We start from the raw sequence: 14,671 nt of genomic DNA, 5'->3' as shown, positions 1-14,671 counted from the left end.
ACTAGATCATCGATTGTGATCAATTTGATGGTCGAACAATTGCCTAAATTGAAACTACCCTCCCCTTGGTATACATTTTTTTTTAACTCACATAAGTGTTTTACCTTGCAACTCCACCACCAACCTATCTCTATTTAGGTCTACATAGTTTGGCTTCTCCAACTTAACTGTACTTCAATGCTTCTTATCCTATGATCCTTCCGATTTCCCATACCATCTTTGACCTTGAGCCGTTGAGTCATCATTGATCTTGATTAGGCCAAGTCATCTTCATGTGTATATCAAACAAGCCCGACACAACTTTATACACACATTAAATGCATACTAAATTTTAATTTAAACTCTTTGTCAAATATCAAAATTCATTATCAATCCTAATCACTAATGACATAATTGCAATAATAATTTTTTAAAATATTTGATAATATGTTTAAATTAGGTTAACTACAAATTAAAAAAAACTTATATTCTAGATTTTAATAGTAGTTGGGAACACTCTCTTCTCTAGGTGAAGTTTAGAAATAATAATACTAATAATAACAATTATCCTACAATGATACTAATGATTCCATTTGAAGCTTTTATATTGGGGGGGTATCGAAGTTAGAGGGTGATAACTTTCAGAGAGTGAGTTAAGCTATTAGGTAGAGGCTTCTAACAACATAAAATTGTCAAAAATTATGATGAACACGAGCATTGCGAGTTGGAGTTTGAGGCGAGAGATTATTTTTTTTCTAAGGGGGTTACCAATGAAGGGAGTGAATTAGCTGTAAATTCGTTACTCTATTCGAGATTTTAGAGTGAATTAGAAAGATGGTGTGCTAACTAACCCTATTCTTCTGCAAAAGGTGGAATCCGCCACCTTAGCGGCCTCACACGGTCGATCCCATGACCATTTGTGAGGAGGTAAATCAGGAAACTGCAATTGGTCACGACGCAGGAGGGTATTGCCTGACTTCGTCAGGATTCTAACTAACCCTACTCCCTTGCGTGACAAGTGTGTATAATGTGTTCTATATGTTGAGAAAGTATGTGCCAAATCCAATTCACATTTTAGAGAATGTATAGTTTAATAGGAACTAAATACAACTTTTGTAGAACAACATGAAAGAATATCACATAAGATAGCAAAGCTAGTAAAAGTTGGGAGACATTATCATTTTGATTTTGAAACCATACCGAAAAAGCATAAGACAATACAAGAGTTGAATTCTGTTTGGAATCAATTCTTTAGTGTTAGTGAGATTATTTTATTTTAATTTTTATGAATGCTTGCAAATTGATTTATTATATAAATTAATAATTTTGTAAGTGAGCAAAAGTTGTATTTGGCTTTACACAGTGGTATCGTCTTAGTTGAGAATCTACTATTTTTAATAATTAAAAAATTATATTTTAAAAGTGTATTTATTTTTTTAAAAAATTAAAACATCATTCTATTATATTTTTCATCTCGAAAATATTTTTATTATAATTTAATGATGTTATAAACTATAGAATAGTTACTATAACATATTAAAATAAAGTGATTTAATTTATAAAAATAATTTATAATATCAATTATTTAAAATAATTAGAAATATTTTAAAATTTAATAGCGGCTACAAACAAAAAAAAACTATTTACTTTAGCCTATTACTGTGAAGAGTATTTTTAAAATAAACATGATAAAAATATTATTTTATTTTTTAAAAAAATATTATTTTGGTAAAAATCATGATTAAAAAGTTCTATTGATTTTTGCTGGTGAATTATAGATATTTGAAAATTTATTCTGTATCATAAAATTAGTTTTTAGTAAAAGAAACTGACGCTCGCTGATCCAGGACTAGATCGACCCGTGCCTGGAAGCGGAGATGCGAATCGGCGTTCGGGTTGCACGGCCGTTCTTCGCTTCTCCCTCTTTACCACCGCCGGTTTCCGCCACTCGCGCCCTTCGCTGCAAGTTTTCCTCCTCCGTCTCTTCTCCAGAGAAGGTTCGTTCCCTCCACTTTCTTCTTCTTTCTTTCCACTTTGTCTATTATTTTTGTCGCCTTCTACCTCGATCTTGTATTTCTCGATCGATTGCGTTTATCCTCTCAGTAGAATTAGGAAATCTACCCTAGTTTTATCCACAATTCATTTTTACCCCTTTTTTTTCATAATCTTTTGGCCATGAACACACCGGTAAGTTGGTTAAGTTCGCTTACCATTTAGGTTTGGGTAGTATTTTGTACAATCTGTATTCGGATATATTTTGTGCCATTGTGTGGTAACTGGTAAGTTTGCTTTAATCTTTCTTTTTCTCTAAAGGAACATGTGCTAGTTGAAGAAAGTGCCATTTTTTTGCGATGGTTGAGAGAGAAGACTGGTACTGATATATCCTCAGTGTTGGCACTTGGAAATTCCACGTATGGCAGGTTTGTAGAGTTTATTTTTGAATTTACGTTTCTGTTTAGCAAAAGCACGCAATAACTTGCTCCTTTAACTTATCCTGTTTCGTGCATTGCTACAAATCATGCTTGGATGCCTTTTGTTAGTAAGCTGGATGGGTTAACCTTCTTAAGCTTACTGCAGACAGGTGGAAACATAGAGAAGTCAATCTATTTCGTGCGCAAGTTTATGGGCAACTTGTCTATAGAACTTTTCTTGGTAACTTGGCATTGGATCCAAAAGTTCAAATCATAAACAACATAATGGCCTGAATACTTGTACATGAATCAGATGAATGAATAGGCAAAGATTGTAATTTCAAGTATCATTTTATTTTTGAATTTACGTTTCTATTTAGCAAAAGCATGCAATAACTTGCTCCTTTAACTTATCCTGTTTCATGCATTGCTACAAATCATGCTTGGATGCCTTTTGTTAGTAAGCTGGATGGGTTAACCTTCTTAAGCTTACTGCGGAAAGGTGGAAACATTGAGATGTCAATCTATTTCGTGTGTAAGTTTATGGACAACATTCAATTTGCCTATGGAACTTTTCTTGGTAACTTGGCATTGGATCCAAAAGTTCCAATCATAAACAACATGATGGCTGAATACTTGTACATGCATCAGATGAATGAATAGACAAAGTTTGTAATTTCAAGTATCATACTTGCAGATGCATGATTTGTATTTATTTTATGATTTATTCTTCTTATATTTCGGAGAAGTCTATAGGGTTAGCTTCTGTTGACCACTTCCACTGACAGGAAACTGATATGTGTATTACTTCCTTTACACTAGTGTACTGGTAAAACAATTATATGTAAAGAAAAATTGTAGAAGAGACACAAAAAGAAGGTTGTTGCAGTTTAGTGGTTTATAGTTTCCTAAATATGAAGGTATGAAATCTTTTCCAAAGCCTTATGTTCTAGCCGGAAACTATTTTAAATGAGTGCAAATGACCAATCAGTATTTTGAAAATTGATTTTGATCATTCACCAATCCATTCTGAGCTGAAAAGAAATATTAAGAATAAGTCAAATTCTGTTAAAAATTTGATTAAAACTGACATGCCAGGATCACTTGACCTATGTTTTCAATTTTGCAATTCTTTTTATATTAAATTCAATATGGTTGAACTGATAGGTAGTTTTGTGGTATAAAATGGCCAGGTTGATTCAATGTTTACTGTGGGTTTGAAAATATTAGATGGAATGACATGATAGAAGCAAAAGGATATTATTTCATCAACAAATTATCATTGGTAATCAAGAGAAACTATTCAAAAAACCATTACGGGGTGAAGAAATAAATGCCCACATTATTCTCCTTGATATGATGTCTTCATGTAATATATTTACACATTAATACATGTGTTGTGAATCATGGAGGCTTATGACTGATTGACTGTTGTCAAACTTGTACATACAATGGAATTATTATTTTGTAATGATATCATTAAATTATTACTATATTAAATTTATGCCTCTATTCAGTATGTATCGTGCCTCTACTTACATTCACCAAGTTTTATTTTGGTATATTTTTCTTGGTTACAAAAGTTATTCCTCCTTGTGAACTTGGTTTCTGGAATATAATAAATGTACGAAGGTAGGACAGTAGGACTTAGAGTTTGCATAAAGTAAATAAAAACTGAATGGATTGAAGCAAATAAAGTGTTCATTTTCGACAATATTATGACTTGTTTGAACTTCAAGCTATTGTTCTGATTTTCAAAGTTAGTGATACTTTGTGGGTCAGCATTGTATTTGACAGTTTAACATTTAATTGAAGGTTCACACAGTCTACAGATCTTGAAATGTTTTCTTGGTCATAACTTTTATTTCTATAGTTATTTCTATATGGTGATCAAATTATTCATAAGAAGACCATATTTTCATTTCTAGGTCATTGATCGCGTTAAAGAATATAAAAGCTGGTGACTGCATATTGAAGGTTCCTTATCTTGCTGTATGTTCCAGATAGACAATTATGTACCACTATCCTTATATTTTGGGTGAGGTCATTTTTATTAAACGTTTTCTTGTCAATACAAAGCAAATAACTTCAGAAAATCTCTCTTCGGAAATTGAACAATTACTTCCTCGCAACATTGGAAATGTGTCACGGGTTGCCATAGTTCTCCTAGCAGAAAAAGAACTTCGACAGGTATCAAACATTTGAGATGTTTTTAGTCTTGTGTTTCTGACCATTATTTATGAGTATCCATCTTTATGATTTCAGCGTTCTGAATGGTTCACCTATCTCAACTGTCTTCCTTGCATGGATGAGATGCATAGTGCGGTACATACTTGGCTTAAGAAAATAGTTATTAGATGGATAAAAGTACTAACCATTTATAAGGCTAAAAGGATGTTAGAATCAGAACCCCCAACTACATTTCTCAGTATGATTTTGTCTTTACATTTGAATTGAATAGTTCTTCTAGGTCTTCAAGGATGCTTTTTGAGCTAATGATATGGATATGTAAAGTGTTTTTGTTGTTTCTCTTTCTCCATAAAAGATTGGAGCAATCTATTAGTTGGTAGGTTTTTAATATTTTACTTTTAAATTCTTCCTCTTTGTTCATTGAGTAAAAAACAAGCATGATGTAGTATTTGCATTAGTTGACTAGAATAACATTTTTTATTGCTTTTAGGATTAATACTGTAAAGGTAAAAATCTTCAGTAGGATGTTTCACACAGAAGCTTGCCATTAATTTGTCATCAAGGTTATTCTAGTCTCAGATTATGTTTTGACTAACTAATAACTTCCTGTTCTGATTGACCTTAGAAATTGAAAATTTCTAGTTGTTGATTCTTTATCATATGTGATACTGTTTCCTGGTTCTTTCCTGCTAGGCAGCTTGATCAAGATTTTTTTACTATCTAATGGCAATTTCTGCAAGTGCTTTCACTCATATCTACAAATTTTTGAATTTAATATCTAGATAGAAAAAACATTTGTTATTTGGAATGCAAAGAATAAAATGTGGAATACACCTGGAGATAATTATTTGCATAAACATAGATTGATTGGAGGCATGAGATTCACTGGTGGGATTCTTTGGTTTTACATTGGTGGCCAAATGCAGAAATCATTACCCAATTTCAAATACAGATATGATCTCTACAAACAAAACCCCTTGTGTTTGTACTACATGAAACAAGGTGCTAAATAGTTGGACATATATACTATTGATAAATCAAAGTGATTTCTATGGGCTACTGATTCATTTCTTTCTCATCCAGTTCGTTAATTGAGAACTTTCCTTGAATTCCCTTGCTTTTATTTTACATTGTATCAAGGCAAGTGACTCTTTAGTATTGTCTACTTTACATGATTATGTTGCAGATATTTTGGAGTAAAGATCAGCTAGAAATGATTTGCAAGAGTCCAGTTTATCAGGAAACTATAATCCAACAAGCTTACATAGAGAAGGAATTCTCAGCACTTATACCAGTTTGTCTCTGACAACATAGTAAACTATTATTGTGTGATGTGCTGTTTCTACAAAGCTTAGTCACGTAGCACTCTCTTTTGTGTTTTATTTAAAATGACAATTCTAAACTTTCGTTGCTTGGTTTTTTGTTGCTTCATGATAAAAGTTTGAAAAGTAAATGTGTTTATTAAGATTGTAATTATAGATTTGCATAACTGCAATTTCAAGATTTGAATTTCTTTGGCTGGGCAATTTCATGTAAAGTTGCATTTAAGATAAGAATCTTCTGTTAGTTGATTATATTTAACAAATTTCTGACCAAAGAGAGACTTGCTTGATGTTGAATTGAGTTATGCACCACTTGAATGATATGCAGATCTCACTAGGAAACTACAGATATTTCTTTATGATTGCATTGAGAGTCATCAGATATGTTCAGTAATTTGCCTTGACCTCAAATTGCCTCTGTCATCACCAGTCCTTTTACATTGGAGTGAGCATTTTTGCAAGCAGTGTTTTTACCCTGCTGCAATTGAGGTGACAGTTACTTTTACCTGGTGCTCCTGGAGAATAAGAATAGGATAGCCTTTAAAAGGTGTGCCTTTTCATAGGATTTGCTGCTTCATTTATTCTTAGCTTTATATGGTATTATAGTGAGTTAAGATGTACTAGTGCCCCATTTTTCTGTTTCCGTTTTCTCCTTTGATCTGAATTTAGTTCTATTGTTTTAATCTCCTGAAATGATGACAGGGTTTTCTTAAAAAAGGTAACAAATGATTGTGTTATTTGCACGATCATTTACACAATTTTTGGGTGTTGATTTGGGAAAATTAGCAGGGTTAGTTACCTTAGGCAATCGCCTATGTATAATCATGAGTCTTCGTACAAGTAGTTGATGTGAGAAATCCACAAGTGCACGGTTGTCGTTAAGTAATAAAATATCGTTCCACTGAGATTGTAAATCGAGCACCAATTCAAATTGCGAAATAGACTATCTAAATCAATCAAAGTCGGGAGAATCGTAAGAGAAAGAATATGAACTAAGAAAGCAAGGAGAATTCGTGGAGAGAAATCAATTTAGGGAAGCAATTCTAGGATATTGGTTTCATCATGATGATTATTGACACCCTAATGTTATTCATTCTTTTCCCCCTACGGTTGATAATTATGAACGTGGTCTATCTCAAGGTACCTGATATAGACTTTTAGAATAATACCAGTGTGTCTACCCAAACATTGTGCCTACTTTCAAAGTAATCTTACTAAAGCGATCGCTTTCTCAAAGAGGCTTTTGTTACAATGCCTCAAGGTCCTCTAGGTGCTATTCCCTATTTTGTGACGTCGAATTGGGGTAAACCTATTAAGCTCTGTAATAACCAATGGTGCCCTCGTGAAATTTTGAACTACTTTCATGAATAATCCCTCAAGTCTCAAACTTTAGGGGTTGGAGAATTGGGTTCACCTTTCGGTCCATCCCTGCATCTTGTGGGATATCAAAATGCATGTTAGTGTCATTATCATGTATGCATACTAAAGCCGGATCATAAACCAAACATGTCATGCTATAAAAAGAGATGAATAACTATAAATTGAGTATTAATAATTCATCGGGCTACTTCCTTATCCTAGAATTACGAGACTACTCATGGAGATAGACTTACAACATGAAGACATGAAAGAAAATATTCTATAACTCAAATTTAGAAGAAAAGAGAGAGAAGACTTAGTCGTGGTGTTTGTAGTCGTCTTCGAATTGATCTCCAAGCTCCTTGGTGGACGAAATTTTGATGACTCCTTGGAAACGATGCTCTCTTAGGGTTCCTTATCATAAGAAAACTACTCTTAATTCTGAGGCCTTTGGATCCTTTTAAAGCCTTTCAAGCCTTCCATTTTTGTTGAAATATTCCAAAAACATCGGGCGACTGCTTCGTACCATGACCGTGTGGAAAAACATGACATGACCGTGTAGTTCTGTGAACAACAGATGGAACCACGGTCATGCCAAAAACACGGCTAGCTCGTGTTTCCCTCGGGAATTGATCTTTAAGTTCCTTGGTGGATGAAATCTTTGGCTGCTCCTTGGAAACGATGCTCTCTTAGGGTTCGTTATCACAAGAAAACCACTCTCGTAATTCTGAGGCCCTTGGGTCCTTTTAAAGCCTTCTAAGGCTTCCATATTTGTTGAAATATTCCAAAAACACCGGGCGATTGTTTCGTACCACGACCGTGTGGAAAAACATGACATGACCATGTAGTTCTGTAGCAACAGATGGAAACATGAAAAGCACGGCTAGCTCATGTTTCTAGGGATGGCAATTAGATCCGGACCCGATGGGGAATCCGTTCCCCGAACCCATTTTGACCGGGGAATCTCCGAATCCGAGAAAGCGGGGATGGGGATGGGGAATCCCCGAATCTCGGAAAACGGGAATGGGTGGGGATGGTATTCCAAATATTCCCCGTCCCCGTCCCCGAACCCGACCCATCTTATAGTTAACTCTTTTTATTTTTTTTCTTTTGTAGGATAAGTGGTGTCAAAATTTTGAAAATTGAAGAATGGAAGAACTTCAAACTTATTGTATCGATTATGCATTAGTTAGATGTTGTTTTAGAGATAATGTTTTGTTTTAGAGTTTAATATTTGGTTTTATAATGTTATTTTGTAAGGATTTTATAATATATATATATATATTTAAATTAATATTTAAAAAAAATAAGACGGGGATGGGGATGGGTATGGGTATGGGGATACCCATGAAAATATCCGCGGGAAAAATCAACCCCGAAATCCACGGGGATCCCCGAAACCCGCTGGATACCCGAAACCCGACGGGGATGGGGATGATATTTAAATTATGATACCCGACGGGGATGGGGACGGGGATGGTATATGAGTTTGGGTTTCGGGGACGGGGATGGAGAAGGCTTCCCCGCGAACCCCCGAACCCGTTGCCATCCCTACATGTTTCCCTCGGGAAGTATGATTTTTGCTCCATTTTAACGCTAACTCTTCGAATGAAGTACAATTGTGTGAGGAGACATGATCAGATCATGCTTCATGCTGGAAAATCACTTTCCAAAGTTTTTTTTTTCTCTGTTTAAGTTTTGAATTTGTGTCCTGTCAATAAAAACACACAAAAAAGCAGATCTCCAAAGTACAAAGATGAAATCAATGCAAAAGAGATGAAATTATGTAGAATATGCTCATGTGATAAAACAAAATGCATACAAAATAATATAAAAAATTATACATGAAATACACATCAAATATCTTCAGACTTAAACATTTGCTTGTCCTCAAACAAAACCTGCAATTTAAATTGATGTGTGTGAATGATACATTATAATCCATAGTGAAGTTATAAAATCTTATTAAATAGTTTCATTGGTGGGTAAAGACATACAAATCATTTTAATGTGGCATAACATGAAAGTTCTACGTGCACAGTGCAATGTGACTTGACTTTCAAGTATCAACTACCAATCCTAGTCATTTCATCATGCCATTTTGTTCCCAAGGTCTTCTGGCGAAAGACACTTACCTATCATGTGCAAGGATCGTCCCCGCCCCCTCCAAAATGCTTTGCGTTATCTATATAAGGTCTCTAAGGAGCATTCGATGTTGAAAGAAAGAAATTGACCAGTATTTCTCCAATAACCTCGGGATCTTTTCATCAATTTCTTTTTCTGTCACATTCTTAGAAGCACAAGTCTCTTTTTTTTATGAGATCTACGATCTGAGTACTTTTTCAGTAACCAAAATATAGTGGGGATCACCTAGGAAACAAGGTACTAGTCCAATGTATGCTTCATAACTATGTTTAGATATATCAACTATCAAGATCAAGTATAAGTGAAATAAAGATACTAGTAAGTAGGTCAACATCAAAATTATTCGACTCAACATCAAAAATAAATCGCTAAAGATACGAGTATGCTTTCCACAAAACATAGAGTTCATCATGCTAATGTCGTACTATATGGAACAAACAAACAATGCATGATAACTTGTTGATATGAAAACTAAACTAAAAGTAAACACATGATGAATTAAGCAAAAACTAAACCTAAAAACTAATCAAAACTAGGAAAACCTAACTAAAACTCCCCAGATTTGAGTTTAACATTGCCCTCAATGATAACAAAAACTACTACGGAGGAGGTGAAAAAGGAGGAAAGTGAGGAAGGTTACTAAGTGAAATGTGTTATGCGTACATATCATCGATCTATTGTCGGGAACGCTCCATCTGGTGGAAGTGTTCCTCCTCATCGCAGTGATGCTCTCATTCACTGCGTTGATGTGATATGGCGGCGAGGAAATACTTGCCTTCATGACTATAAAAATCGTTTGTCCTCTGATAATGCCGCTCTATGGTTTGGTACCGCTCCTTCGAAGTATGCCTCTACTTGGCCAGCTCAGCTCAGATCTCGACCGAGGTGCGCCTTTGATCGGCCTACTTTGCTCAGATGGCGTCGAGGGATGTGTAGAAGTCTGAAAAATCAAATCCAGAATACCCTGCAGAAGAATCAGTACAAGCAAAAGAATGATGAGCAGGATCGGTCTATCTGAGGATCAAGTGGGGCGGACTGTGTCAATTGGCTCGGGAGGGGGGATGTCGGTGGTCATGAGCCAGTTAGTTTGGTTCTGGACTATGGTGCATTCGGGATCAAGTAGAGGAAGGGACATTTGGTTCCTAAGGGGTAGATAGTAATAATCACCTTCCTTGACAATCATTTTTATGACTAAATAAGCTTCAAGATCAATCCTCGAACTACATTTTACTTCCTTGAGTTCAGGCAAATCACACTCTAGGACTATGGCAATACGCATGATAAATCTACCAAGTACAATGTTTCCCGTCGAGGTTTTACTGATCTTGACGAGGTGTCTAATAAAATTCAAACCTGTGTCAATATGAACATTATGAATCATACCCCAAAGAAAAAATAACTCACTCTTACGGACTATCCTTTCACTATCCCCACAACTAAAGATAGTGTGGGCCATGACTCAGTGAAGATAGTGAAAGACTGGGTTTGGGATAGCGGTGGCCTTAGCGCTAGAAGGGTCATAAACTCCTCTGCCATCCATCTCGTCCCAAAAGAGAATTCTATGAAAATTATTGGGCATCCCTATCTTCCCACCACTTGGCAATTCATAAACTAAATTAAATTCCTCTGAAGTTCATTGACATTCCTTATTGAACATTCGAAAAATTATCTTCCCATCGTCTCCTTGCAAGATGTTATCTTCTACCGAACTTAAAAATTTAAGGGTGACTCTAAGATAGGTGGGGTATTTCATACTCATCAAACTATCTCACCCTACTTTATTGATCATCCAATCAATGCCATCCATAATTCCTAATTTCACCAATACATGATCATCTATATAACGGGTGATTACTGTCCTACTTTTAGCAAACATCTCATACCTAGCTTTATAATCATCATTACGAAATATGATACCGAAAGGATTATCTCTCACTCTCATGCTTCCAGGTCTAGACCTATTACCTAATGCTCCTTGCCCTAGAGTCCTTTTTGCGTCAAGTCTTTGATCCATCAAATGCAGGAAGCTCCCTGAGTTTGCTCCATGCCATCTGATCCTCCATGCCTCTGAAGTCCACCTTAGCGTCCGCCTTGTGTCAAGCCTCTACTCCATTGAATGCAACTAACTTGCTAAGATTGCTCCATGCCAATCGATTCTCCACGCCTTGTGAGTCCATCTTGTACTAGACCTCAAGGCCACCGAGCACACAATCTCCATGACCACATCCACAATCACTCAATGTTCGTTGCCATAGAGTGTGCTCCAAGTTCCAAAATTCCAACACTCATTTGAGACATCTGATCCATTGAGTGTAGCATGCTCAACTGCATTGAGTCAACTTACTCCTTGAGCTCTATGTACATTATTTTAAGTCTCTGCACACTTGATGTACATATTAGTAACATAAGTCAAAACGAACTTAAATCCTTCACTAAACACATCAAAACAACTTGGTTAGAATGAACCTTAGGAGCATCATTTCCTCAATAAAAAGTACCTCCTAGAATTTAGTTAATTTTCTTCTACGTTGCTGATTCCAAAAATTTGAAGATAACTGTGAGTCGATGGCCATGATATGCTAGATGCTTTCATGGAGCATTATTGGGAATCTGTGAATTTTTAGAGTTGCCTCCCACTAGCGATTAGAAAAAGCCTCTACTAACACCCACAAATAAATTGTTATGTTTAATGATAACAAGGTAGTTCAATTTACCAATTAATTTTTGATACTTGTTGAAATTAAATAAAAGGTTCTCTTGTCTCGACATAAAATACATTTAGTGTTGTGGAAATGTTAATAGGATGAACTCCTAGAATACCATCTTCATTAAGCATATTAAATATATATTTTGTTGTGAGATGGAATGGCCCTCTGAACTGACAATCTCTATGCCAAAGAAATACTTCAAATCACCTCCTCCTCTGAATATTTGGTTTAAAACTGTTAATGAAGATATAATTTCAAGGTTTAACTTTGTTAAGTTAGGCAGTATCATTGCCACTAATGATGGTATCTTCCACATAAAGAATGAGAATGATATGCTTCCCAGAGAGCTAAGGTAAACACTAAATGTTCTAATATATATAGTGAAGGTAATTCATCACCCTTTACTGATCATTGACTGACAAAAGTACTAAAACGGCTCATTTTCTTTTATTCCTGACATTTCCTTTAACTGGTGATGTTAATCATGGTTCATTTTTTGTTTCAGGTTCTGGAAATGCTTCCTGATGTTTTTGGCAAGGTTCATTTCGAGAATTTCATGCATGCATATTCTTTGGGTATGTTCCAAATACTCTAGGAAATTATTACAAAACATTATTGGTGGTGACTCCACTATGTTGGTATATATATTGAGTTACTTTGAGATCTCCTCTCTTGCTTTTGAATTCATCGCTTACTTGCTTTTTTACTTATATATATATTTTCCTCATGTTTCAATGCTACTTTCTTGTTTTGGCATTAAAGTCTGTTGCTGAAATAATTAATGAACTGATGCAGTTTCCTCACGAGCATGGGAAACTTCTAAGGGTGTATCATTGGTATGATTTTCAAGGACATTATTTAGTTATTTTTAATCGGACAATTATAATCTGTTTTAGTTAACTCCATTTTCCTTCATTTTCTGAAACTGATAATTCAATTTTAGATCCCATTTGCAGATTTTCTCAATCATGATTGCAAGTGTGGTGCAGTTTTACTAAGTGATGTAGATAAAGAAATCTCTGAGGTACCTATGTCAAACCTGAGCTGGTGATATTCTTCTATGGTATTATTGCATGTAATGTAGTCTGTGTTTTTCTCTCATTTTCAACTTTTTTTTGTCATCATGTAAGACAATTGGAAACAAGTAAGAGATCACAGAAAAACAATGACTTAATTCACTTTTTGAAATTAATTAAGATACACTGCCATTTTTATTTAGATACCAACTCATTTAAGGTATAGGAAGTTTGTCATTATGTATATGCCACACATTTCTCTGGCATTCCTAATAGTAATATAAAAAATGGAATCTGACTTGTTTTGTTGTGGTAAATTGCTACCAGGTTATTGCTGATCATGACTATGCTATTGGTGAGCAGGTCAATTATTCTGCAGCATATCCTTATTGCTTTTGTTTCTTATTCAGTTTCTAATTTTAACTAAGGTTTTTCTTATTTGTATCTGTCAATTAATGTGAAATATGTAGAACTAAAGATAACCTTCCATCCTTCAAATGATAACTCTCAGTTCTAAGGTGCAGAAGTTGCACATAGTTTACTGATCTGTTCAAATTTAAAAAATGGCTGCAATTGCAATTCCTAGGCAAGGTCTAAAGGTGCCTATGCAGGCGCTAAATAGTCAATGACCCACTATGAACATATGCAGTATGTGGGTAATATGAGATGCATATATTAAAAATAATAATAGTAAGTATTTAGATTGAACAAAAGCATAGCAGCCCTGTTGCAAACAGCTAGGGAACTTTTAAAACACGTTCCTGGGTTTTGGATACTGCAGCTACTTTGTTTTTTTTCAAATTTGACTTGAAATTTGCAATTTTCCTTTTGTTCCAGATCACCTACAGTTTCAGTTTAGAGCACATATACAACTGCATGGATGGCTGCATAGATGAGATATATGTCTGTGTAGGTCCAGTGGTCTTTTTACATTGAAGCGATCTAGACAACACTATCAAAACCATTTTCCTAGGTTTTGGATGCATCATCTAACTTTTTTTTTTTTTTTCAAATTTGACCTGCAAATTAACAATTTTCCTTTTGTAGCAGGCCATGTATTATTGACATCTTTTCATTTTTTGTTCTCCATCCTTGCCAGCATGAATAAGTTAATATTTACAATAACAATGAGTGTGCTAAACTTCAATAGCATGTTGTAAATAAGAAAGAAACTGCTCTGATTGAATTTAGCCTCGTGAAGAAATGATCCTAACCGACTTATTTTTCCAAGTTGACTTGCCAGCATGTATAGGTTAATATTTACAATAACAATGAGTGTACTAAACTTCAATAGCATGCAAGGTTTAAAATATCGAACGTGTCGAGGTTTCGGTCTCGGACCGAAACGATATAGTTTCGGTACTGTATCGTACCGTGCCGATATAGTTTTGGTATTTTTAAAATATAAAATATATTAACTAAAATAAAAAATTTAATCTAAATATTTAAAAATAAAAAATAAAATATTTTTTAAAATAATAAGATAATTTATAGATTCTAATAAAGCCTATTTAAATTATCCTCAACTATAATAAGAATTG

The 14,671-nt window shown here is 34.7% G+C and overlaps 1 protein-coding gene across 2 annotated transcripts; it reads left to right on the top strand.

The window, feature by feature from the left end:
* The first annotated feature begins 1,845 nt into the window (after nucleotides 1-1,845).
* LOC141817071 (ribulose-1,5 bisphosphate carboxylase/oxygenase large subunit N-methyltransferase, chloroplastic-like) lies at nucleotides 1,846-13,566 on the top strand. 2 transcript variants are annotated; one of them, XM_074704761.1, is made up of 10 exons: nucleotides 1,846-1,976; nucleotides 2,293-2,399; nucleotides 4,319-4,382; nucleotides 4,470-4,580; nucleotides 4,656-4,715; nucleotides 5,767-5,874; nucleotides 12,620-12,689; nucleotides 12,910-12,950; nucleotides 13,058-13,138; nucleotides 13,458-13,566. In XM_074704761.1, exons 1-10 carry the CDS (start codon nucleotides 1,857-1,859, stop codon nucleotides 13,545-13,547), a joined length of 852 nt encoding a protein of 283 aa, XP_074560862.1. In that variant the 5' UTR covers nucleotides 1,846-1,856; the 3' UTR covers nucleotides 13,548-13,566. The 2 variants fall into 2 exon arrangements, with proteins under 2 accessions (XP_074560862.1, XP_074560863.1); XM_074704762.1 differs by having other exon boundaries at nucleotides 13,071-13,138; nucleotides 13,458-13,493.
* Nucleotides 13,567-14,671: the final 1,105 nt, after the last annotated feature.

The sequence above is a fragment of the Curcuma longa genome, unplaced genomic scaffold (genome assembly GCF_044706935.1).
Source record: "Curcuma longa cultivar G26 ecotype Majalengka, Jawa Barat unplaced genomic scaffold, ITB_CL_G26_1.1 contig_19252, whole genome shotgun sequence".
NCBI lineage: Eukaryota > Viridiplantae > Streptophyta > Magnoliopsida > Zingiberales > Zingiberaceae > Curcuma > Curcuma longa.
The sequence above is the reverse complement of the archived record's forward strand: the minus strand, read 5'-3'. Positions and strand labels throughout refer to the sequence as shown.

Bases quoted from the DNA above. Each gene is read 5' to 3' on its own strand.
- LOC141817071 (XM_074704761.1), top strand. From the start codon at position 1,857: ATGCGAATCGGCGTTCGGGTTGCACGGCCGTTCTTCGCTTCTCCCTCT. The intron at 4,383-4,469 runs GTATGTTCCAGA...GTCAATACAAAG, and splicing joins TGAAGGTTCCTTATCTTGCT to CAAATAACTTCAGAAAATCT. The intron at 13,139-13,457 runs GTACCTATGTCA...AATTGCTACCAG, and splicing joins TAGATAAAGAAATCTCTGAG to GTTATTGCTGATCATGACTA.